Source organism: Mustela putorius, unplaced genomic scaffold (assembly GCF_011764305.1).
Source record: "Mustela putorius furo isolate JIRA1106 unplaced genomic scaffold, ASM1176430v1.1 tig00537248_pilon_pilon_pilon, whole genome shotgun sequence".
Taxonomy (NCBI): Eukaryota; Metazoa; Chordata; class Mammalia; order Carnivora; family Mustelidae; genus Mustela; species Mustela putorius.
In genome coordinates, this window is record NW_025422387.1 from 13788184 (window position 1) to 13812684 (window position 24501).

General features: G+C 45.2%; 1 protein-coding gene and 2 non-coding genes across 3 annotated transcripts; 1 reads left to right on the top strand and 2 right to left on the bottom strand.

Annotated features, from left to right (window-relative positions):
* Positions 1 to 1522: 1522 nt before the first annotated feature.
* LOC123390159 lies at positions 1523 to 1663 on the bottom strand. The gene has a single exon (XR_006604811.1). It is a non-coding gene; the product is annotated as a U4 spliceosomal RNA (small nuclear RNA).
* An 806-nt stretch (positions 1664 to 2469) lies between these two features.
* LOC123390160 lies at positions 2470 to 2610 on the bottom strand. Its single transcript, XR_006604812.1, has one exon. It is a non-coding gene; the product is annotated as a U4 spliceosomal RNA (small nuclear RNA).
* A 5306-nt stretch (positions 2611 to 7916) lies between these two features.
* On the top strand, positions 7917 to 22712 carry SIRT4 (sirtuin 4). Its single transcript, XM_004753361.3, has 5 exons — positions 7917 to 7958; positions 10337 to 10834; positions 14378 to 14672; positions 14768 to 14978; positions 19931 to 22712. Exons 2-4 carry the CDS (start codon positions 10338 to 10340, stop codon positions 14918 to 14920), a joined length of 945 nt encoding a protein of 314 aa, XP_004753418.1. The 5' UTR covers positions 7917 to 7958; position 10337; the 3' UTR covers positions 14921 to 14978; positions 19931 to 22712.
* Positions 22713 to 24501: the final 1789 nt, after the last annotated feature.

A 24501-nucleotide genomic window follows, 5' to 3' on the forward strand; every position in this document is an offset into this window, starting at 1 on the left:
CAAGGGAGTGGGAAGAGATGGGAGGTGGGGATGGATTAAAAATGAACACCAGAAATTTGGGGGCAGTGATGAACGTGTTCACTCTCTGGACGGCAGTAATGGTGTCATGGGTGTACATTGTCTCAAAACTTATAAAGTTGTGTGCTTTGAATATGCGTGGTTTATTGAATGTCAATTATAACTCAATAGAGCTGTTTGTTGAAAAAAAAAAAGGAATGGAGAGTGGTTTCTGTGAGAACTAAATGGAATGAAGCATATTACGGACTTTTTGTGTAGTCTGGTACACAGTTAAGTACTCAGTGGCTGCTGTCGGAACTTGGCTGGTCTTCTGGATGGCTCCATCACATCTCCCTGCTTCTGTTCTTCATAGCACTGGAATCATCTGTAATTTCCGAGTTTATCTGTTCGTTTGCTTACTTGTGGTCTCAAGACTGTGAGCTCCCTAAAGCAGGGACTGGGTCTAATTTACCGCAGGGGTGGTTTTCCCCTGGGCCACACATCCTTTTTTTTTTTTTTTTTTTTTTAAAGATGTTTATTTATTTGACAGAGAGAGATCACAAGTAGATAGAGAGGCAGGCAGAGAGAGAGAGAGAGGGAGAAGCAGGCTCCCCACGGAGCAGAGAGCCCGATGCGGGGCTTGATCCCAGGACTCCGGGATCATGACCTGAGCCGAAGGCAGAGGCTTAACCCACTGAGCCACCCAGGCGCCCCATACACATCCTTTTGTTTACAGACCAGTAAAGTGTTTGATGGGTCACGGCGGTCCACCCATGTCCAGCTGGATCTGCCATGCGCAAGGGTAGGACTCCCGAAGGCTTCTGTCCGGGGACGTCCCTGGCCTTCATAACATAGGACAAGACTAGAGGTAGCCGGTGTCGTGGAATCCAGTACACCCCTAGATGTGAGGGCACTTGGTTCCAAACACAGCTCTACCTTCCGTTGGCCTACTAGTTGCTTTAAAAGGCATCTGGGAGGGGAGCCTGGGTGGTACAGCGGGTTATAAATCTCTGCCTTCGGCTCAGGTCTGATCCCAGGGTCCTGGGATCGAGGCCCGCATCAGGCTCTCTGCTCAGCGGGGAGTCTGCTTGCCTTCCTCTCTCTGCCTACTTGTGATCTCTGTCAAATAAATAAATAAAATCTTAAAAAAAAAAAAAATAAAATAAAAGCATCTGGGTGAGGAGTGCCTAGGTGGCTCAGTGGTTTAAGCCTCTGCTTTTGGCTCGGGTCATGAGCCAAGACCCCCACATCAGGCTCTCTGCTCAGCAGGGAGTCTGCATCCCCCTTTCTCTCTGCCTACTTGTGATCTCTGTCTCTGTCAAATGAATAAATAAACCCGAGAAAAATACACTTTGGTGGAAATAACTGCACATTACTATGAAACAGAAAGACCCAGACCTTCAGAAAGGAGCCCATAAAGAGAGCAAATTTTCACCGCCCACTGTTATGCAACGAAAAACAACGAGATACATAAGGAACCACCAAAACACATTTCATACTGCTTTTTAAAAACAGGCATATTCAGTCTCCGTAGAGACTGTCAAAAATTGCCAATGCCGACTATATTTCAAGTCGTCATGGCGGGGTATTGGGAAAAGTTTTCAATTAGCAATAATCGCGCCTCGGATAAACCTCATTGGCTACGATACTGCCACTGCGCAAAGCTGAAAAACTCCTTCACGCACCCTGCTCCCCCACGCATGACAACTATCTTATCAGTGACGGTGAGTTACTGCCAGCGAGTTTGTGGATCTGATGCGTTCTGCTTCTAGCAGTTATAGTTAAGGTCCGTCTGCGCCGGAGGTTTGTGCTTGTTGGATCATCTCGGTCGAACATTCAGATTTTGGAATTGAGAATGCATTCGCAGGGGATGCTGGGTAACCTTATGCAAATCCTCATGACATCACAGACATGACCAGGTTAGACCTGAATTTTGAGTTGAAGAACCTGAGCGGCGGTTTTGAAAGCGGGGAAAACGAATGAACCAGAAAAAGACGAGTGACCGCCGGCGGAGGTTCAGAGAACCAGGTGGGCAAAGGTCTCAGGAGATATCCGTGCAATCTCGAACGTTACTAGGGCAGAAATAAAAATGTTGACCAAAAAAAACCAAAAACAAACTACACCAACGCACGTTGTTACGGGGCTCGGCAAACAATAAATGATAATAACCGCATCCTGCAAGTCCTAACTAACGCCCCCAACCCCATAGTCCACCAATGCCAATAGAAACAGGCTACACAGGGGCACCTGGGTGGCTCAGAGGGTTAAGCCGCTGCCTTCGGCTCAAGTCATGATCTCAGGGTCCTGGGATCGAGTCCCGCATCGGGCTCGCGGGCTCTCTGTTCAGCAGGAAGCCTGCTTCCTCCTCTCTCTGCCTGCCTCTCCAACTACTTGTGATTTCTCTCTGTCAAATAAATAAACAAAATCTTTAAAAGCTGCACAGAAACACTTACATTAAACCAAGGAAATCAGTCTCCGTAGAGACTGTCAAAAATTGCCAATGCCGACTATATTTCAAGTCGTCACGGCGGGGTATTGGGAAAAGTTTTCAATTAGCAATAATCGCGCCTCGGATAAACCTCATTGGCTACGATACTGCCACTGCGCAAAGCTAACGAGTAACGCCCCCAATCATTATCCCCAATAGGTAAGGTTCCTATTTCAGAAATGCGAGTTTGAGTCTCATAGAAAAACCATCAATTCTTATTTGATTGAAAATTATTCAACCGTATAAGGATCCCTCGAAAATGCATAAGCTATTTCTGAGGATTTATTTCTTGATTTCACTTAACTAAGTTTTGAGGGAGCACGAAGCAAAGCATTATGGGAGGGAACATGCTAATAGCTTCATTCATAGAGTGAATTGGGGCGGATGAAAAATGGGCTGTGTCAGCGTGTGTTCACTTGGCTACCGATTCACCGCGTACTATCATCTCCAAAATAGATTTTTTCATAAATTGGAGAAACTACATATATCATAAAATTCACCATTTTAACCATTTTTAAGTATACAATTCAGTAGCATTAAGTACGTTTATTCTTTGCAACTATTACTCCACCTTTCACAAACTTTTCCATCACCCCAATTGAAACTCCGTACCCATTAAACACTAACTCCCCTACCCATTCCTTCCTCTTTCAGCCCCTGGCAACTTCTATTCTACTTTCTGTCTCTACAAATTTGACTCTTCTAAGTATCTCATATAAGCAGAATCATACAATATTTTATTTTTTGTGTCTGGCTTTTTTTTTTTTTAAAGAATTTATTTATTTATTTATTTGAGATAGAGAGCGCCCACGAGAGAGCACAAGATGGACTGGGGAGGAGTGCGAGGGAAAGGGAAAATCAGGCTCCTAGCTGAGTAGAGAGCCCCATAAGGAGCTCCATCCCAGAGCCGAAGGCAGACACTTAACCAACTGAGCAACCCAGGTGCCCTGGCTATTTTTTTTTTTTTAAGTTTACTTTTTTTAAAGTTTACTCACTTAAGTTTACTTTTTAAGTTTACTTACTTTTTTTAAGTTTACTTAAGTAATCTCAACACCCAACGTATACACCACCATAGATCAAAAGTTGCATGTTCTTCCTACGGAGCCAGAGAGACGCTTATTTCATAGGGTAATGGTTTAAGGTCTATCCATGTTGTAGTATATATCAGAATTTCATTCCTCTTTACGTCTGATTAGTATTCCATTGTTTGGAATTTTATTACCCATCCATTATTCTTTTTTTTTTTTTTTAAGATTTTATTTATTTATTTGTCAGAGAGAGAGAGAGTGAGAGCGAGCACAGGCAGACAGAGTGGAAGGCAGAGTCAGAGGGAGAAGCAGGCTCCCCGTGGAGCAAGGAGCCCGATGTGGGACTCGATCCCAGGACGCTGGGATCATGACCTGAGCCGAAGGCAGCTGCTTAACCAACTGAGCCACCCAGGCGTCCCTACCCACCCATTATTCTATGAATCTGCATTGCTTCCACTTTTTGGCATTGTGAATAATCCTACAAACAGAGGCATACTAGTATCTGTTTGAGTCCTTGTTTTCAACTCTTTTCTTTTTTTTTTTTTTTAAGATTTTATTTATTTATTTGACAGAGAGAGAGAGAGATCACAAGTAGGCAGAGAGGCAGGCAGAGAGAGAGGAGGAAGCAGTCTCCCCGCCGAGCAGAGAGCCCCATGCGGGGCTCTATCCCAGGACCCTGAGATCATGACCTGAACGGAAGGCAGAGGTTTAACCCACTGAGCCACCCAGGCGCCCCTCAACTCTCTTCTGTGTATAATTGGAAGTTCTGAGTCATGTGGTAATTTTGGGGGGGGGTAATTCTTTTTTAATACCAAAAGATTGTTTTGTTTTGTTTTTTTAAGATTTTTGTTTATTTGTCAGAGAGAGTGAGAGTGCGTGCACAAGCAGGTAGAGTGGCAGGCAGAGGCAAAGAGAGACGCAGGCTCCCCGCTGAGCAAGGAGCCCAATGCGGGACTCGATTCCAGGACCCTAGGATTATGACCTGAGCTGAAGGCAGTGACTTAACCCACTGAGTCCCTGAGGCGTCCCTAATGCCAAAAGGTTTTTTGTTGGACACATTAATTCAGAGAGAAGAGTCTGAAGAAGGCTACTTTCATAGAAATGTTCACAGTTTAGGGGCACCTGGGTGGGTCAGTGGGTTAAGCCTCTGCCTTAGGCTCAGGTCATGATCTCAGGGTCCTGGGATAGAGCCCTGAATTGGGCTCTCTACTCAGCAGGGAGCCTGCTTCCTCTTCTCTTTCTCTCTCTACCTGCCTCTCTGCCTACTGGTGATCTCTCTCTCTCTCTGTCAAATAAATAAATAAAATCTTTAAAAAAAAAAAGGAAATGTTCATAGTTTACAAAGTTTGAAGTAATTTTCGCTCCCACTGCCTGTTGTCCTTGGCAAGTGGAAAGCTGTCAGAAACTCATGTCTGAACTTCTTTCTTCCCTGAACTATATTCTCTAACATACTTTTACTTTTTGCTACCCATTAAGATGTAAAAAGCAGTCTCCAAGAAAGTGACGTTTTTCCTAATATTTATTGTATTTTAAAAATTTTTATTTATTTAAAAAAATGTTATTTCTTTGTGAGAAAGATTGAGAGCATGAGGAGGGCAGAGGCAGAGCCCGAGGGAGAAGCAGACTCCCTGCTGAGCAGAGAGCCTGATGCAAAGACTTAGGACCCTGAGATCATGACCCCAGCGGAAGGCAGATGCTTAACTGACTGAGCCACCCAGGTGCTCCCCAACATTTTATTATAAAAAATTTCAGGGGTGCCTGGGTGGCTCAGTGGGTTAAAGCCTCTGCCTTCAGCTCAGGTAATGATTATAGGGTTCTGGGATCAAGTCCCGCATTGGGCTCTCTGCTCAGTGGGGAGTCCGCTTCCCTTCCTCTCTCTCTCTCTCTCTCTCTCTCTCTCTGCCTGCCTCTCTGCCTACTTGTGATCTCTGTCTGTCAAACAAATAAATAAAATTTTAAAAAACCCTTTTTTTCAGGGCACCTCGGTGGCTCAGTGGGTTAAAGCCTCTGCCTTCGGCTCAGGTCATGATCCCAGGGTCCTAGGATCAAGCCCCCCATAGGGCTCTCTGCTCAGCAGGAGTCTGCTTCCACCTCTCTCTCTGCCTACTTGTGATCTCTGCCTGTCAAATAAATAAAATCTTAAAAAATATATTTTTTTCAAACATGAGAGGTTCCTGGTGGGCCCAGTCGCTAGAGCATGAGACTCTTGACCTTAGGATTTTAAGTTTGAGCCCCACTTTGGGTGTAGAGGTCACTTAAAAATTTAATCTTTTTTTTTTAAAGTAGGCACCACGCCCAGCATGGAGCCCAACACAGGGCTTGAACTTACAACCCTGAGATCAAGAAACCGAGCTGAGATCAAGTGTTGGGTGCTTAAACACCTCTAAAAATAAAATCTTAATAAAAAAAAAAATTCAAACATGAAATGTTCAAAGTGTTGTTTCAGTGAACAGTCATCACCTAGATGCAAAAATGACATTTTTAAAAGTCCTGTTTGATGCCGATGTATAGTCAATTTTTTTCCATAGGGTAAGAAAAATTAGCGGGGGCGGGGGGAGATTAACAACTTGATTAATTTTAGATTGTTTTACTTTGATCAAATCAAAGACTTAGTCACTGAATTCCTGGTGTGGTGAAATTGTGTGTTTCACCAGCTGCCTTGGGTGATTTCATTCTCCACGGATGAGTTTCCAGCACTAAGGAAAATGGAAAAGTCAGCTAATTTCTCCCTGGAACATGAGATTCTTTGGGGCCTAAAAGCACAATCGCCCTGTATCAGGCAGTCTCGCAATAAATGATGCTCATTCCACTTGGCAAACTGAGAAAACAATATGGGTTGGAAATTTTTCATAATAAAATGTGGCTGGGGGAATGTCCGTGTTTTGCCATTTCAATAGGTTTGGGCGCCTGGGTGGCTCAGTGGGTTAAGCCGCTGCCTTCGGCTCAGGTCATGATCTCAGGGTCCTGGGATCGAGTCCCGCATCAGCAGGGAGCCTGCTTCCTCCTCTCTCTGCCTGCCTCTCTGCTTGTAATTTCTCTCTGTCAAATAAATAAATAAAATCTTTAAAAAAAAATAGGTTTTGGTCAAATACCCATAAATGCAGAAAATATTGCTGATTACAATTTTTTTGACTTAGTAAGAATTTCCAGTCTATATTTTGGGCCTTTCTTTCAGCCAGTGTGGTCAGGTTAACTAGGGCACAAAAGGCTGTCATGTCAGGTGATTATCCCAGCAGGGTGACCTATCTGAGCTGTTGCTGGAGGTCCTACCCTCAAACACTAACCTGGGTGATTTTACCAATATTTACCTCCACACATTCAGTGAGAGGATCAGGAGTCAAACTTTGACTCCAACTTCTAGAATACTCTTCGGGGCTTCAGTTTATCTTAAAATGGGTGAAGTTGTTCCTTAGGTGATCGTACTCTTCGGGGCTTCAGTTTATCTTAAAATGGGTGAAGTTGTTCCTTAAGTGATCGTCAAGGTCCAGGTTAGCTGGCCTTTGATAATGTTCTCAACACAAATTGATAACTTATTTAGGTGAGGCTAGAGAACAAAGGTTCTCTTTGGTTACATGTTAGGAACAACTGGGAACTTTGTAAACTGATTGATGCCCAGGCATCTCCCCAGACCAATTAAATCAGAATATCTGTAAGTGAGACCTAGGCATTGTGTTGGCTAATTTAATAAAAACAAAGAAGGAGAAATAAAATTGGAGAAGCCAAGTGGGCAAACACACTATTCCCTGTATATTATGTGTGGAGCTAGTTGTTCATATAAACTCCAAAAACATCAGTTTTTCAGATATTTGTTCACAAACTGCTGCAAGGTGGAAACTTGATTTCCTCATGGTGAGTGCAAAGGATCATAATCACTAAAGTTGAGTATGAGTCTAGTCTAAATCCATTATTAAAGTTTCTATTTTTTAAAAGATTTTATTTATTTATTTGAGAGAGAGAATGAGACAGCAAGAGAGGGAACACAAGTAGGGAGAGTGGGAGAGGAAAAAGCAGGCTTCTGGCTAAGCGGGGAGCCCCATGCGGGGCTGGATTCCAGGACCTGGGGTCCTGACCTGAGCCAAAGGCAGAAACTTAAGGACTGAGCCACCCAGGCACCTTTACAGCTTCTATCTTAAGAATGAATTCCTAACTTAGTGCTGTTTGGATGTATTATTTTGCGCTTAGCACTCCGGTGTGGAAAATCTAACCATTTCTCTCAATGGGACACTGTGTTAGTTTAGAAGACAGCCGCCCATCTCGAACCAAGGTTCAAAATCTCTGACCCTGAAACGCAGACAGGTGGCGCTACTAGACAATCTGGGCCTCTAAACTGTGAAGCCCGGAGGATTGTGGGACTTGTAGTTTTTATGCAGCATTTCCTCTTCATGAACTACATTTCCCCAAATGCAAAAGTAGTCAGTCGTAAAGTGTCGTTTAAGCTGTGAAAGGTGAGTGTGTTCTGGGTGAGCTTCGGGTTTCTTGAAGGTGTTTGTTGTAAGGGGCATATTGTAAGGGGTACTATATTAACTCTTTGCCCTTTGGTGGAACCTGGCAGGGAGCTGCAGTTCTAATAGAGCGTGTTTTCAGAGGGGTTTCCCCAGCCCTTTGGTCTCAGGAATCCAGACCAGATTTGTTTAGCCGTTCACGTGTTGCTGTGGAATGTCTAGAGAAATCAGGGTCCTGAACCTGGATCTGAAAAGGCAGGCATAAAATAATGTTTACATACGGGGTGTGATCACTAGAGAATTTCTGCACTATGTTAGATAATATGTTAAAACCTTGTTTTTACAGCTAGAAAGTTGGGGTAGAATGCCCTGCCAGACCCCTCTATTCTGCTGTGTCCGCGATTCAGGGTACACTAATAGAATATGGGAGAGATAGAATAAAAGATGTGCATGTGCTTAGTTACATTAATAAATAAGGAGCCATAAAAAGCTAAGTCTGAAATGTCTGAGCAACGACTTCAACACCTAGCAAACTAGAATTCAGGTGCACTCTTTGTTGTTCTTTTTTTTTTTTTTTTTAGTAGAGAGAGGGACAGAGAGAGGAGGAACACAGCAGGGGGAGTGGGAGAGGGAAAGCAGGCTTCTTGCTGAGCAGGGAGCGCGACCTGGGGCCCATCCCATGACCTTGAGATCATGACTGGAATGGAAGGCAGACGCCCAACGACTGAGCCACCCAGGCACCCCTGAAATGTGCTCTTTAGTTTATGAAGAAGTACTTATTTAGAAAATGGGAAGTGGGTTTATGGAACACACAGTCTCCCAAGGGATGTTAGTAACTAAAATTATAAAGGTAGTCCTCGGGGATGCCTGGGTGGCTCAGTTGGTTGAGCGGCTGCCTTCGGCTCGGGTCATGATCCCAGCATCCTGGGATCGAGTCCCACATCGGGCGCCTTGCTTGGCGGGGAGCCTGCTTCTCCCTCTGCCTCTGCCTGTGCTCGCTCGCTCTCTCTCCCTCTCTCTCTCTCTCTGACATATAAATAAATAAAATCTTAAAAAAAAAAAAAAGGTAGTCCTCCAATGGAGACTCTTTAGATGTAGTCTAGATGGAATAACAATGAGCTATTAAAGGATTTAAAAAATATATTGGGAGTAGGCCATTAATATTTTGAAATCTATAAGAAATTTTTTAAAAAAGATTTTTATCTACTTGACAGAGACGGTAAGTGAGAGAGAGAGAGCGAGCGAGCACAGCAGCAGAGGGAGAGGGAGAAACGGATTCCCCCGCTAAGCAGTGAGTCCAACCCACAGCTCCATCCCAGGATGCTGGGATCATGATCTGAGCTAAAGGCAGATGCTTAACTGAGGCACTAAGGAACCCCTTATAAGAAATTTCTTTCTTTCTTTTTTAAAGATTTTATTTATTTATTTGACAGACAGAGATCACAAGTAGGCAGAGAGGCAGAGAGAGAGAGGAGGAAGCAGGCTCCCCGCTGAGCAGAGAGCCCGATGCGGGACTCGATCCCGGGACCCCGAGATCATGACCTGAGCTGAAGGCAGCGGCTTAACCCACTGAGCCACCCAGGCGCCCATAAGAAATTTATTTCTAAATCATTTTATTTATTTATTTATTTGACAGAGATCACAAGTAGGCAGAGAGGCAGGCAGAGACGGGGAGGAGGGGGGCACGCAGGGGGAGCAGGCTCCTTGCTGAGCAGAGAGCCTGCATGTGGGGTTCGATCCCCAGGACCCTGGGATCATGACCTGAGCTGAAGGCAGAGTCTTTAATCCACTTAGCCACCCAGGTGCCCTGAAACACTAAGGTTCTGATACATTCTTCCTTCTAGTCGCTGGCAACTACTAATTTACTTACTGTCTATATATTTGTGTACTTTGGACAAGTTATATAAATGGAATCGTACAGTATTTGACCTTTTTGGCTGACTTCTTACACTTAGCATAATGTTTTTAATGTTTATCTGTGTTGTAACATATATCAGAACTTCATGCATGTGGTGCCTGGGCGGTTCAGTCAGTTAAGCCTCGGCCTTTGGCCCAGATCATAATCCCAGGAACCTGAGATCGAGTCCCGTTTTGGGCTCCATGCACATCACAGAGCCTGCTTCTCCCTCTCCCTCTGCCCACTGCTCCCGCTGCTTGTGCTCGCTCTCTGCCTGTCAAATAAATAAAATCTTAAAAAAAAAACTTCATGCTTATAGGTAAATAACATTTCATTGAATAGATATGCCCCATTTTATTTATTCATTCATTGGTTGATGGTTGCCTCAGTTTTTGTAGTTGTTTTGGTTTGTTTGTTTTGGGTTTTTTGGTTGCTTTTCTTTTTAAAACCCGGTTTCTCACATCAGGTTTTTTTTTTTCTCTAGAATGAGGATGAGTTGTGGGTTGACTTTCAGGGCAGCAAAAAGCTGCTGGGTGGTGAATGTCAGCCGGCAATGCTCACGTGGATCCGTTGGGTTATTTGTGCCACCAAGTCCTCCTCTGGACCCCGAGAAGGTCAAAGAGTTACAGCGCTTCATCACTCTTTCCAAGAGACTCCTAGTGATGACCGGGGCAGGAATCTCCACTGAGTCGGGGATCCCAGACTACAGGTCAGAAAAGGTGGGACTGTACGCCCGCACTGACAAGAAACCCATTCAGCACGGGGATTTTCTACGGAGTGCTCCAGTCCGCCAGCGGTACTGGGCAAGAAACTTTGTAGGCTGGCCTCGATTTTCCTCCCTCCAGCCTAACCCTGCACATTGGGCTTTGAGCAATTGGGAGCGACTTGGAAAGCTGTACTGGTTGGTGACCCAAAATGTGGATGCCTTGCACACGAAAGCAGGGAGTCAGCGCCTGACAGAACTCCACGGATGCATGCACAGGTGCAGGAAGTTCCAAATAGTTTGAATGCAGCAATGTGTGCTCCGAAAGAGCAGAAACCTTGGCTGTCTTGATCACTGTGGTTTTCATTAGCCTTTGAGGAAAGGATTTGGAGCAAACTGTTTATTTTGGAGTCGATCCCAGCAAACTCACAGAGGAACAAACTCAGTGGGGACATGAAACAGGGTAGGGAAGAAAAGCCAAGAAAAGGGTAAATTAAGGAATGGGTTGCTGCTTTGGGGAACTGAGCCTCAATCCTTTGAGGAACCCTCTGTCCAGAGCAAGCTTCAGAACTGTCTCACTGAAAGTCAAGGAAGCTGGGGCATTTGTCCATCATGTCCCATCCCTCACTGGTTGAGGGCCAGTTTAGGGCCAGTCCTTAACACTGACTCTTCAACTCTGGAGGAGGCTTCCTTGGCCAGTGAATACCCTAAGAGAGATGTAGGAAGTTGTTTACAAGGGAACTGTGTGCAAGTGGCCTATAGGGTGTCTTGCGGGGACTATGAGCAAAGTGCCAACAGCACAGGCTATAAGCCAGTAGATCTCTGGTGCCTAGACACGTAGAACACAGTACAGCCTGGCATATAGTCAGAACCCAGTAATACTGATGGAAGGAAGACATGTAGCCCTGGCAATAACTTGAAGCTAATTGGAAACCATTTCCTTATTTTTAAGCCCCAGAGATCTTGCCAATCATAAAATATTTATTGGGCGCCCACAACATGTCATGTGCTACTTGGTGGTAGGGAGGAGTCAAAGCCAACCTATAAAACATGTTCTACTTTATATACGAGAACTTTGTGATCTTTTGGGGGTTGGGGGAGGGATCCAAAAAGAACATGTTTAACAAACAACTCCATACAATTATTAAATTATGTGGTCCTTGATAGGCATGTTTTGTAAGTTCAGAGAAACAGATTTAGGAAAGTTTGGAGTAACTTTTTGGCTTTTATGGGAAAGATGTGGCTTAAGCCTAGCTCAGGTTTTTTTTTTTTTTTTTTAAAGATTTTATTTATTTGACAGAGAGAAAGAGATCACAAGTAGGCAGAGAGTCAGGCAGAGAGAGAAGGGGAAGCAGGCTCCCTGCTGAGCAGAGAGCCTGATGCAGGGCTCAATCCCAGGACACTGAGATCATGACCTGAGCCAAAGGCAGCGGCTTAATCCACTGAGCCACCCAGGTGCCCCAAGCCTAGCTCAGTTCTGACTAGGCAAATGAAGGGAGAGGGCTTTCTAAATGAAGAGGACTTGCAGAGCCCAGAGAGTCTGGCTTGGCCTATGTGGAGAGTTACTATGAAATCAGATTGTCTGGGAAGGCTAGACTCAAATCATGGGTGCATCTGAAAATAGTGCAGTGCAATTTGGGTCTGTCGTGAGAGACCAAAGGGGAATATTAGTGGTTTCTGAGCAAGAAAGCAGTATGATAAAAATAGCATTTGAGGAAAGCCACACAGAATTAGAAGGACTCAGGGAGGTCAGCCCAAAGGACCTAGACCCAGGTGGTATCAGGGGAATTCAAGAGCTAATGATGGCCATGGGTCCATTAAAACTTTCTTTGCATGATAAAGATTTCACATGTCCCTAAAAGGAAAGTAGCATAATGAACTCCCGTGTACCATCACTCAGATATAAAGATTTTATCATGTCTACTTTACCCTCTCTCTCCTTGTCTCTTAAAATGTTGTAAAACAAATCCAAGACTTCTTGTCATTTCGTAGGGGGCCTTTAGTTGTTTTTTAAAGATTTATTTATTTGAGGGAGTGTGTGTGTGTGTGTGTATACACAAGTTGGGGGCGGAAGAGGGAGAAAATCTCAAGCAGACTTCCCACTGACCGTGGAGCCCAACATGGTGCTTGATATCACAACCCTGAGATCATGACCTGAGCCAAAACCAAGAGTCAGATGCTAAACTGACTATGCCATCCAGGCACCCTTTTTTTTTTTTTTTTAAAGATTGTATTTTTTTGGGTGCCTGGGTGGCTCAGTGGGTTAAGCCGCTGCCTTCGGCTCAGGTCATGATCTCAGGGTCCTGGGATCGAGTCCCACATCGGGCTCTCTGCTCAGCAGGGAGCCTGCTTCCCTCTCTCTCTCTCTCTCTGGCTGCCTCTCTGTCTACTTGTGATTTCTCTCTGTCAAATTAATAAATAAAATATTTAAAAAAAAAAAAAAAAGATTGTATTTTTTTACATAATCTCTGTACCCAAGGTGGGGCTTGAACTCAGAACCCTGAGACCAAGAATCACATGCTCCACCAACTGAGCCAGCCAGGTGCCCCTCATAGGGGGCCTTTTAAGTAAAATAATCAACATAATCTGAAGGCTGACTAGATAAAAAGGAGCAAAATGAGTAACAAGTTTTTCCAAGGGTTCCTGCCCAAGTAACTGGAGAAAGGACAGTGTTGGAGAAGTTGGGGAAGGTGGGTGAAGACAGAGGTAAGCTGGACAGGACAGTCAAGATGACTTGGAGTTTGAGAGAGAGGCCAGGAGTGGAGTCCTATATGGGGAGAGGACTGTCAGCACAGAGGCACCGTGGCAGTGAAAATGGAGAGTCCCCAGGGTGGAGAAGGTAGAAGAAAACTGGCTGGAAGATTGAGGAGTAGAGAAGAAACCAACTAAACCGTCTTTTGTTTTTTCTTTTAGCAGCTATTTAGAGAATGCCCACTGTCTGTAGGCACTGTTCTAGTGGTGAGCATAGCACAGTGGTCAAAGGACTCAAAGTTCTCGCTCTTGTGGAGCTCATGATTAGAGACGTAAGAGGAGAAAGAGAGGGGCGCCTGGGTAGCTCAGTGGGTTAAGCCTCTGCCTTTGGCTCAGGTCATGATCTCAGGGTCCTGGGATTGAGCCCCGCATCAGGTTCTGCTCAGCAGGGAGCCTGCTTCCCCTTCTCTGTCAAATAAATAAATAAAATCTTAAAAAAAAAAAAAAAGGAGAAACAGAAGACACTGGGTAAAGACACCAGGGGGAAGAGTGTTTTAAAGAGACAGTGATAGACAGCGACCATCACCCCAGAGAAGGAGAGGAGAGGGAAAAGCATGGGTGTGGGCACTAAGGAAGTCATCTGCAGTTGTCTAAGGATATAAAAATGAGCCAACATGGGGCGCCTGGGTGGCTCAGTGGGTTAAGCCGCTGCCTTCGGCTTGGGTCATGATCTCGGGGACCCGGGATCGAGTCCCGCATCGGGTTTTCTGCTCAGCGGGGAGCCTGCTTCCGCCTCTCTCTCTCTCTCTGCCTGCCTCTCTGCCTACTTGTGATCTCTATCTGTCAAATAAATAAATAAAATTTAAAAAAAAAGAGAGCCAACAGGGTAAGCAAGGAGTCTGAGTAAGGAAAACAGATATACATTTCTTGTTCTATGGGTTGGCAGTAGAAGGAAAGTGAGAAATGGTGGTACTTAGAGGTCACGAGAAGGTATTCCTAACATGGGGAAAAGATTCCACATTGGGAATGGCAAGCGCTGTTGGAGGAGTTAAAAATGGTTGGAGATGAGACATCTTTGGCAGCTTCCTGCCTCCTCGGAACCAACCATTGAGTCAGCTTCTTTGGTTTCAGGGTCCTTTGCTTGGACTGTGGTGAAAAGATTCCCCGCAGAGCGTTGCAGGAGCGTTTTGAAGCCCTGAACCCCACCTGGAGTGCTGAGGCCCATGGCCTGGCTCCTGATGGCGACGTCTTTCTCACAGAGGAGCAGGTGCAGAGCTTTCAGGTCCCATCCTGCGCTCGATGTGGAGGCCCCCTGAAACCAGACGTCGTTTTCTTCGGGGACACAGTGAACCCTGACAAGGTTGACTTTGTGCGCAGGCGTGTAAAAGAAGCCGACTCCCTCTTGGTGGTGGGATCGTCCTTGCAGGTATCTGACTTGGGATGGAGACCTCCGGAGAGGCTCCGTATTTGGTTTATTTCTTCCTGCATCGAGAGTTCTCACCTGTGTTTTCTTGTTTTAAGGTGTACTCCGGCTATAGGTTTATTCTCACTGCCCGAGAGAAGAAGCTTCCAATCGCGATACTTAACATTGGGCCCACACGGTCGGATGACTTGGCATGTCTGAAACTGGATTCTCCTTGTGGAGAGTTGCTGCCTTTGATAGACCCACACTGACCAGAGCCTGATGCTCCTGAGCCAGAAACAGACTTTCACTCTAATCCTGCTGTTAAAGGTAAATGCTTTTTTAGATAACAGTTTCCAGTTCCCATTAAACTGAGAGCACTAACAAAATACGGAAAGTTCTAGGCTTTTTTTTTTTTTTAAAGATTTTATTTATTCATTTGACAGACAGAGATCACAAGTAGGCAGAGAGGCAGGCAGAGAAGTGGGGGAAGCAGGCTCCCCGCTGAGCAGAGAACCGATCCCAGGACCCTGAGATCATGACCCAAGCTGAAGGCAGAGGCTTAACCCACTGAGCCACCCAGGCACCCCAGAAGTTCTAGGCTGCTTAATATATGTCTATTCTTAATTAAAACAAATTTGTTTATTTCATTTATTTATTTATTATAAATTTTTATTTATTTATTTTTAAAAGATTTTTATTTATTTATCTGAGAGAAGAGAGGGAGTGCCGGCATGCGAGCTGGGAGGAGGGGCTGATGGAGAGGGAGAGGGGCAGAATCTCAAGCAGATTCCACGCTGAGTGCACAGCAGGACTTGGGGCTTGATCTCACAACCCTGAGATAATCTGAGCTGAAAGCAAGAGTCTGCACCCAATGAACTGAGCCATCCCAGGTGTCCCATTAATTGAAAAATAATTTTTTTTAAGATTTTATTCGTTTATTTGACAGACAGAAATCACAAGTAGGCAGAGAGGCAGGCACAGAGAGAGAGGAGGAAGTAGGCTCCTTGCTGAGCAAAGATCCCTATGCGGGGCCAATCCCAGGACCCTGGGACCATGACCTGAGCCGAAGGCAGAGGCTTTAACCTGCTGATTTATTTACTTATTTTAGAGAGAGAAAAAGTGTGAGCCGGGGTGGGGGGCAAAGGGAGAGGGAGAGAGAGAGAAGCAGACTCTCCACTGAGTGTGGGTGGAGCCACTCCCAGTTCAGTCCCTTGACCCTGAGATCCTGACCTGAGCCAAAATCAAGAGTTGGTTGCTGAGCCAACTGAGCCCCCTGTGCACCCCTTAATTAAAACTCATTTTTTTAATGTGCATTAAGCTATATATAGTGTTTGAAAGACTATGATTTTTAGTTCTGTGTATGTGCTATCTTTCTCTATCTAATCCATATAATTATTTAATTAGTTAACTAATTAATTAGAGGGAGAGATAATCTTTTTTTTTAAAGATTTTATTTATTTATGTGACAGATTACAAGTAGGCAGAACAGAGATTACAAGTAGGCAAAGAGGCAAGCAGAGAGAGGAGGAAGTAGGCTCCCCGCTGAGCAGAGAGCCTCGATCCCAGGACCCTGAGATCATGACCTGAGCTGAAGGCAGAGGCTTTAACCCACTGAGCCACCCAGGCACCCGAGGGAGAGAGAATCTTTTTTTTTTTAAAGATTTTTATTTATTTATTTGACAGAGAGAGATCACAAGTAGGCAGAGAGGCAGGCAGAGAGAGAGAGAGAGGGAAGCAGGCTCCCTGCCGAGCAGAGAGCCCGATGCGGGACTCGATCCCAGGACCCTGAGATCATGACCTGAGCCGAAGGCAGCGGCTTAACCCACTGAGCCACCCAGGCGCCCCAGGAGAGAGAATCTTAATCAGGCTCCACGCCCAGCTCCAGCAGAGGCAGGGCTCAATCTTATAGCTCTGAGATCATGACCTGAGCTGAAATCAAGAGTTGGATGCTTAACTGACTGAGCCACCCAGATAATCTTTCAAAATCTGCCATTGCTTTCTTTCCCCTGTTTTAAAAAGATAACAGCTTTATTGAGACATAATTCACGTACCATAAAGTTCACTCTTTCGAAGTTGTCTTACAGTACACTCACAAAGTTGTACATTACTCCCCACTGTCTAATTCCAGAATATCATCATCCCAAGAAGAAACATTGTACCCATTAGCAGTCACTCCCCATTCCCAACCCCACCACCATTCCCCGGTCCCTGGCAACATCTAATCTATTTCTGCCTGTTCTAGACATTTCATATAATCTGTGGCCTTTTGTGACTGGCTTCTCCACGTGGCATAATAGTTTGAAGATTCATCCCTACTGTAGCATGTGTTCTACTTCATATCCATTTTAATCTATGAATACAACCACTTAAGCTTTGTTGAGATACAGTTCATAAACCATACAGTTTACTCATTTAATTTGTACACTTCAATAGTTTTTAGTATATTGCTAGAGAAGTACAACCACTTAAAAAAGAAAAGACTTTGGGACACCTGGGTGGCTCAGTAGGTTAAGAAGCTGCCTTTGGCTTGGGTCATGATCCTGGGGGGGTCCTCGGATCGAATCCCTTGTTGGGCTTCTTGCTTAGCGGGGAGTCCGTGTCTCTCTCTGCCTGCCACTCCCCCTGCTTGTGTGCTCTTGCTCTCTCTCACAAATAAATAAAATCTTTTTTTATTTTTTAAGATTTTCTTTATTTATTTGACAGAGAGAGAGAGAGAGGTCACAAGTAGGCAGAGAGGCAGGCAGAGGGTGGGGAAAGCAGGCTCCCTGCTGAGCGGAAAGCCTGATGCGGGGCTCAATCCCAGGACCCCGAGATCATGACCTGAGCCGAAGGCAGAGGCTTAACCCACTGAGCCACCTAGGTGCCCCACAAATAAAATCTTTAAAAGGAAAAAGAAGACTTTAATTTTTGGAGTAGTTTTAGGTTCACAGCCAAGTTAAGTAGAAAGTACAGAGAGTCCAACATGTCCCTTTGCCCTGGGCACTCACACAGTATTTATCATTCACCTACTGACATCTTGGTTGTTTCCAAGTGTTTGGCAATTATGTATTAAGTTGCTGGGCATAAGTTTTCAACTCATTAGGGTAGATAGCAAGAAGCAAGATTGCTGAATCATATGATAAAAGTATGTTTAGTTTTGTATGCAGCTGCCAAACTACCTTCCAAACTTGCGGCCCCATTTTGAGTTTTGAGTGAATGAGTTCCTGTATAAGCACTTTACAAAAACGATTTTAACTGAAGTATACTATACATACAGAGAAGAGCATGTATTATAAGTAGACAGTTTGATGAAGACATATAGCATCTAGATCAAGGAACAGAACATTACTAGCCCCAAAGAAACCCCCTTAGCATACAAACTTTTTAAAGTAGTAGCCTCCAACCCCAGAGTGGAGCCCAGTATGGGGCTTGAACCCACAAGCCTGAGATCAAGACCTGAGCCCAGATCAATAGCTGGAAGCTCAACCGACCGAACCACCCAGGCGCCCCAACACACACTTTTTTTTTTAAAGATTTTTATTTATTTGTCAGAGAGAGAGAGAGTGAGAGCGAGCACAGGCAGACAGAGTGGAAGGCAGAGTCAGAGGGAGAAGCAGGCTCCCTGCGGAGCAAGGAGCCCGATGTGGGACTCGATCCCAGGACGCTGGGATCATGACCTGAGCCGAAGGCAGCTGCTTAACCAACTGAGCCACCCAGGCGTCCCACTTTTTTTTTTTTTTTTAAAGATTTTTACTTTATTTATTTGACAGGCAGAGATCACAAGTAGGCAGAGAGAGAGGAAGGGAAGCAGGGTTCCCGCCGAGCAGAGAGCCCAATGCCGGGCTTGATCCCAGGGCCCTAGGATCATGACCTGAGCCAAAGGCAGAGGCTTTAACCCACTGAGCCACCCAGGCGCCCCCCGCCCAACTTTTTTTTTTAAGATTTTATTTATTCATTTGAGAGGGCGGAAGAGAGAGCACAAGCAGGCAGAGAGGCAGAGGGAGAGGGAGAAGCAGACTCCCTGCTAAGCTGGGAGCCAAATGTGGGGCTCAATCTCAAGATCTGGAGATTGTGACTGAACTGAAGGCAGATATATAGCCATCTGAGCCACCCGGGAGCAACCCCCCTCCCCAGCTGCCGGCTTTTTAATACATTTTTTTAAACTAGATTCTTCTTCTTCTTCTTTTTTTAAGATTTTATTTATTTATTTATTTATTTGACAGAGATAGAAATCACAAGTAGGCAGAGAGGCAGGCGGGGCTCCCTGCTGAGTGGAGAGCCAGATGGGGGCTTGATCCTATGACCCTGGTATCATGACCTGAGCTGAAGGTGGAGGATTAACCCCCTGAGCCACCCAGGTGCCCCTAAACTAGGTTCTTATTACCAGAATACTACATATTATAGAACATCAAGATGATACAGATAAGGGATGCTTGGGTGGCTCAGTTGGTTAAGTGGCTGCCTTTATCTCGGTTGTGGTCTTGGGGTCCTGGGACTTGAGTCCTTTCTCAGCAGGGAGCCTATTTCTCCCTCTGTCTGCCACTCCCCCTGCTGTGCTCTCTAATAAATAAAATCTTTAAAAAAAAATGACACAATTAAGTAAAAAGAATATAATACAAATCACCCATTATCCCATCACCAAGATAACCAAAGTTTAACATTCTGGTATAACCAAATCTTTTTTTTACAAAAATTGAATCAAGGTTGTTCATGGTTTTTTTTTTTTTGTTTGTTTGTTTTTTTAAAGGTTTTTTTTTTTTTTTAAGATTTTATTTATTTATTTGACACAGAGAGATCACAAGTAGGCAGAGAGAGAGAAAGGAGGAAGCAGACTCCCTGCTGAGCAGAGAGCCCGATGCGGGACTTGATCCCAGGACCCTGAGATCATGACCTGAGCTGAAGGCAGGGGCTTAACCCACTGAGCCACCCAGGGGCCCTTTTTGTTTGTTTTTTAATTTTATTTATTTATTTGACAGAGATCACAAGTAGGCAGAGAGGCAGGCAGAGAGAGAGGAAGGGAAGCAGGCTCTCTGCTGAGCAGAGAGCCCGATGCGGGGCTCGATCCCAGGACCCTGAGACCATGACCTGAGCCGAAGGCAGAGGCATAACCCACTGAGCCGCCCAAGCGCCCCAAGGTTGTTCATGTTTTATCTTATCCTGTTTTCACTTAACTAGATGTGGTGGCCATCTTTACACGCCCCAGAAGCTGTTTATTTTTTGAATGATAGGCTGATGTTCACAACCATTACCCCCACCCACTCTGGGCTTATTCAGCATTAACTTGTTTCCTTTCTTTTCAGATCTGTGATAAGGATTCCTCCCTTCTTCCTCTACCTAATCAAAGCTCACTGAATGCAGCCTGTAGAGGGCAGCAAACTGACATCTTTCTCCAGCCCCTCTCTGAACTGGGCAGGTTTGAGTGTGACTGATGAGATTTGACCCTGAAGACAAGACTTTTTCAAAGCAGTGGCTGCTCTGGATAGGGGAAAACTGCCCTCATTTGCTCTTTATCTCACCAGGCGGAAGAAACAGCTTGGGAAATAATTTAGGCCAGAACAGTCTCTGGAGTGCTAGCTAACCCAGGAATCTCACTAAGGTGGGGGGTGAGGGGAGAAGAAAATGACTTCATTTATAATTACAAATGGTTAAGTGTCTCTAACTGAAACATTTTTATATATTTTTTTAAGATGAGTAATGGTATGAGTGAATTTTTTATGAACGAAGGAATAAAGGAATATTTTTAATAGCACACTGGGTATGTGGGCTGTAGGTTTATATTTTTTTAATCAGCTAAAAGAGAATGGGCTTTATAACACAGTTCTCTGAGGATTTATGCTGGATTTCAGCTGCCAGAATGAGACATTTGCCTTGAACCTGGTCTGTAGAGAGGAAACATGTGGGCTCTTAAACTGATTTGTTTCTGCCAAGTAAGGCAGCAAGCCTGTACCAGGCTAAAGCTTTCAGCACAATCTCATCAAAAAATAAAGCAGATGAAAGAGTCATAGCCTTTCCTAGCTAGTCTTTTGTCTAAAATTAGGGCAAGGAATACATGTTCATCCTGCACCTGCCTAGGAAGTAAATTCTAGTTAACAGGGATAATCCAGGATCTTGAAACCAACAGAGTTATTTTCATCTGCACAACTGTATGTTTTCCCATAGCCGCTTATTCGGAAGAGTGTACGGTTGTTGTAAATCTCATTTCAGCTTTTTTTGCAGAGGATCCTAAGGTGCTCTGAATCAGATTTGCTCAGTTACCAAAAGTCAGTACCAGTAATTGTATTCAGATCTGGGTCTTTCGGATCTCAAGCTATTCTCATCCCCAAATTTCATCAGGGGATACTATATCAGTTACAGATACTATATTAAGGTACTAAGGCGACAAAGATACAATCTCTTGGCTTCAAGTGGCTCACAGAAAATGTGCTATTTTCCATCCTTACTCTCTACACAGAATGTCATAGATTCATGCATGAGATGAGACAGAATGAGAGCAAATTAAATGCATCCCCCTCATTTTATTTTGAGGGAAACTAAGATCCAGACTTACTGAAGGCCATACAACATAGTTTCAGAGCCAGGACTAGATCCAAGACTTTCCTTCCAGTTCTTTTCTTTTTGAACAACTGCCTCCTATTTGTCTGAGGCTTATGCTTAGAAAGAAGCCTGAATTAGAAGCCAGCAGTACAACTGGCCAAGGATACCAGGAATGATTAAGCTGCAGCAGGCCCTGGGGAGCAGGTTAGGTTGCCAGGGAGGGAGGCAGGCTCTACCTCCTAATGCTGGCATGATTCATGAAACCAAGTCTTCAGGACCTTAGGAATGTTCATTTTGTTCATAGTTCCTCCTGAGGTGGAATTCCTCCCCCAAAATTTGTCCCAGGACAAACTCTGCAAAGATCTCACATCTCACTTTTTGCTTTTTACCAGCATGGCAGTTCCTAACCCACTATAAGTGTCCTCTGTTGGAATAACAAACTGACTAGTGGGTGCTATCAGTTTGTCACTGCCCCAGTTACAGCCTTCTAGCTGTAGCTGCATGTAGCTGTGGGCATGACCTTCCTCAACTGCTTTTATGGCTCTGCTATCACAGTTTTAGTAAGTAGAAGTCACAAAGGCAAACAAGTACATAACACTCAAAACCAATTTCCCACTAACTTATATTCCTTCTTTTATACTGTCATAAATTATCTATCTTTTAGCTCTCCCTTAAATAATAACATTTATTGAGCACACTATATCCCAAACACTATGCAAAGTATTTCACAACACATTATCAGCTCACTCGATGACTTAACCCAGTAAGAAATGCTTGGCCATGCGTAAGGGTCAGTCTTCAGTCAGTGAATGCCAAACTTTTCCTGAGAGGATCCATTAAGGACCAATAGGAAATTCAACACTCCTAGGTAGGGTACTGACTGTCCCAGATTGCCCAGTACTGAGGGGGTTTCCTGGGTTGCAGGACTTTCAGTGCTAAAATCCCTGCTCCTAGGAATGGGGTATAAGTTATCGGTTAATTGAAATAGTTAATTCCAGATATATTATCCTTTTTGGGATTCCAGATAGTGCTCAGATCCAGATTTTTTATTTAATCTTTATGTCACTAAACAGATAAATTCCACTTTGTGAAGGGGGGTGGGGGGGGAGTTAATCTCGTCCAAGAAAGGAGAGTGAGTGTGTGTCTGTTTCCTCTATTAGAAAAGGGATATAGATTGAAACTCTTAGGATACAGACAGACCTGGATTTCCGTCCCTGTCTTGCTACTTACTAGTTATGTGAATTTGGGCAAGTGATTAATCTCCAGTCCCTTTGGATGAGGATACCAGTAGCTACCTCACTGGGTTTTTAGGAAGATTAAGAAAGGTAGGGATGCATCTGAAACTCCTAGCACAGTGCCTGGCACACAGTAAGCAAATGTCAGCCATGACCACTTGGCTAAAACTCTGTCCTCTACTGAAGACTTCAACTAGACTCGCATGGGTCTCTTCCAGAGCTACATTCCTTTTTGTGTGTCTGTCGTCTTTTTTCAGAAGATTACAAAAGCCAAGTCTTACCTGAAGAATAAAGCCTTTCTAAAGAAAATAAAGAGTATCCTTGCCTCTCCTTCCCCTTGGGAAAATAGTTATTTATGGAACATTTACTATGGAACAAGCACTGTAGGAAGCATTTTACAAGGCGTTGGCTCACCTAATTCCCACAACCCTATGATCTGCACACTATTATTTCTTTTGAAAGATGAAGATCCTGAAGCTTGGAGATTTTATGTGACTAGCCCAAGGTGACCTGGGGTGACCCGGCCAGTAACCAAAGCCAGTCCCTCCAGTTCTGAACTCCCTTTCTTTAATGATCTATAGAAGCCCCGTGAGGTGACTGCGCAACTGCACTTTGGGAGCGAAGAAGGGCAAGACTCAAGAAACTTCTTGAGGTGACCCCCAACTAGGTCCTGAGCGATGAACAGGCAAGCACCAGGCGGGAAAAGGGGGAGCATTCAACCGGAGGTCAGAGCTACAAATCCCTTCACCTTCTGGGGGCGCCTGGGTGGCTCAGTGGGTTAAGCCGCTGCCTTCAGCTCAGGTCATGATCTCAGGGTCCTGGGATCGAGTCCCGCATCGGGCTATCTGCTCAGCAGGGAGCCTGCTTCCTCCTCTCTCTCTCTGCCTACTTGTAATCTCTCTCTGTCAAATAAATAAATAAAATCTTTAAAAAAAAAATCCCTTCACCTTCTGTTTCCCCTCTTCGAAAATGGGGACTTTGGGCACAGAAGCCCATGGCTCGCCCAACATCCACTCGCCTCTCCTCGCACCGGTTTGGCTCCCCGCACCCTAGCTTCCCGGCCCCCTCGTCCCTCTCCGGGATGGCAGCCCTGGAGCAGTTCCCCACCGGAAACCGTTATGGGGCTGGGGAGGAAGGGGCGCGTGTGGGGCCGACACACCCACAGGCAGGCGCACCGCAGGAAGGTGGACCCCAACGTCATACCCACGTGAGTTCGCTATTTTCTCACACTCGGCCCGCCCACTCTTTCCTTCCCGCCGGATTCTGACCATGGAGAACAGCGCACCGAGGACCCAGGAAGCCGCGCGAGGAGCCGTCGCCGCTACCTCACCCTGACGTGGGCTGGAGCAACCGTTACCGACCACTGCGCCTGCGCCGGCTCACGCCAACGCGCGAGGGGGCGGGGTCAGGCCTGGACGGCGCGGAGGTGGGTCGGGGGCTGGGCCGCTTTTCCCCAGTGTCAGGGGAAAAAAAGGAGGAACCGGGTACCACGTGTCCAAAAGATACCCAATCACATTTCCTATTCTGAAATCCCTGCGGGCAAGGAAATGCCGGTTTTGGGCTCGGGATCACGTGATCTTAAGAGGTAAATATAGCCACGTGGCTTTTCCTCGATTGCCGCAAACCTTGGCGCCAAGAGATGTCTTCGCTGAACAGTTATTTAATGAGCGTGTGAGATGTGCTAAGCACTGTGAAGACGCTGTGGCTGCTGGGATGTAATCGCTAATTCAGAATACTCACAATTCCGTTTTTTCATTTAAATCTCTGCCACGGGGCGCCTGGGTGGCTCAGTGGTTTAGGCCTCTGCCTTCAGCTCAGGTCATGATCTCAGGGTCCTGGGATCGAGCCCCACATCGGGCTCTCTGCTCAGCGGGGAGCCTGCTTCCCTCTCTCTCTCTGCTGCCTCTCTGCCTACTTGTGATCTCTGTCTATCAAATAAATAAATAAAAATCTTTATAAAAAATAAATCTCTGCCACTGTATATTCCATTTCCTTTAATAAGCACCCAGCAGATGCTCATTGGAAAATTGTTAAAGGGTGGCTCAGTCGGTTAAGCATCTGTCTTTGGCGGGGGTCCTGGGATGGAGCCCCATATAGGGCCC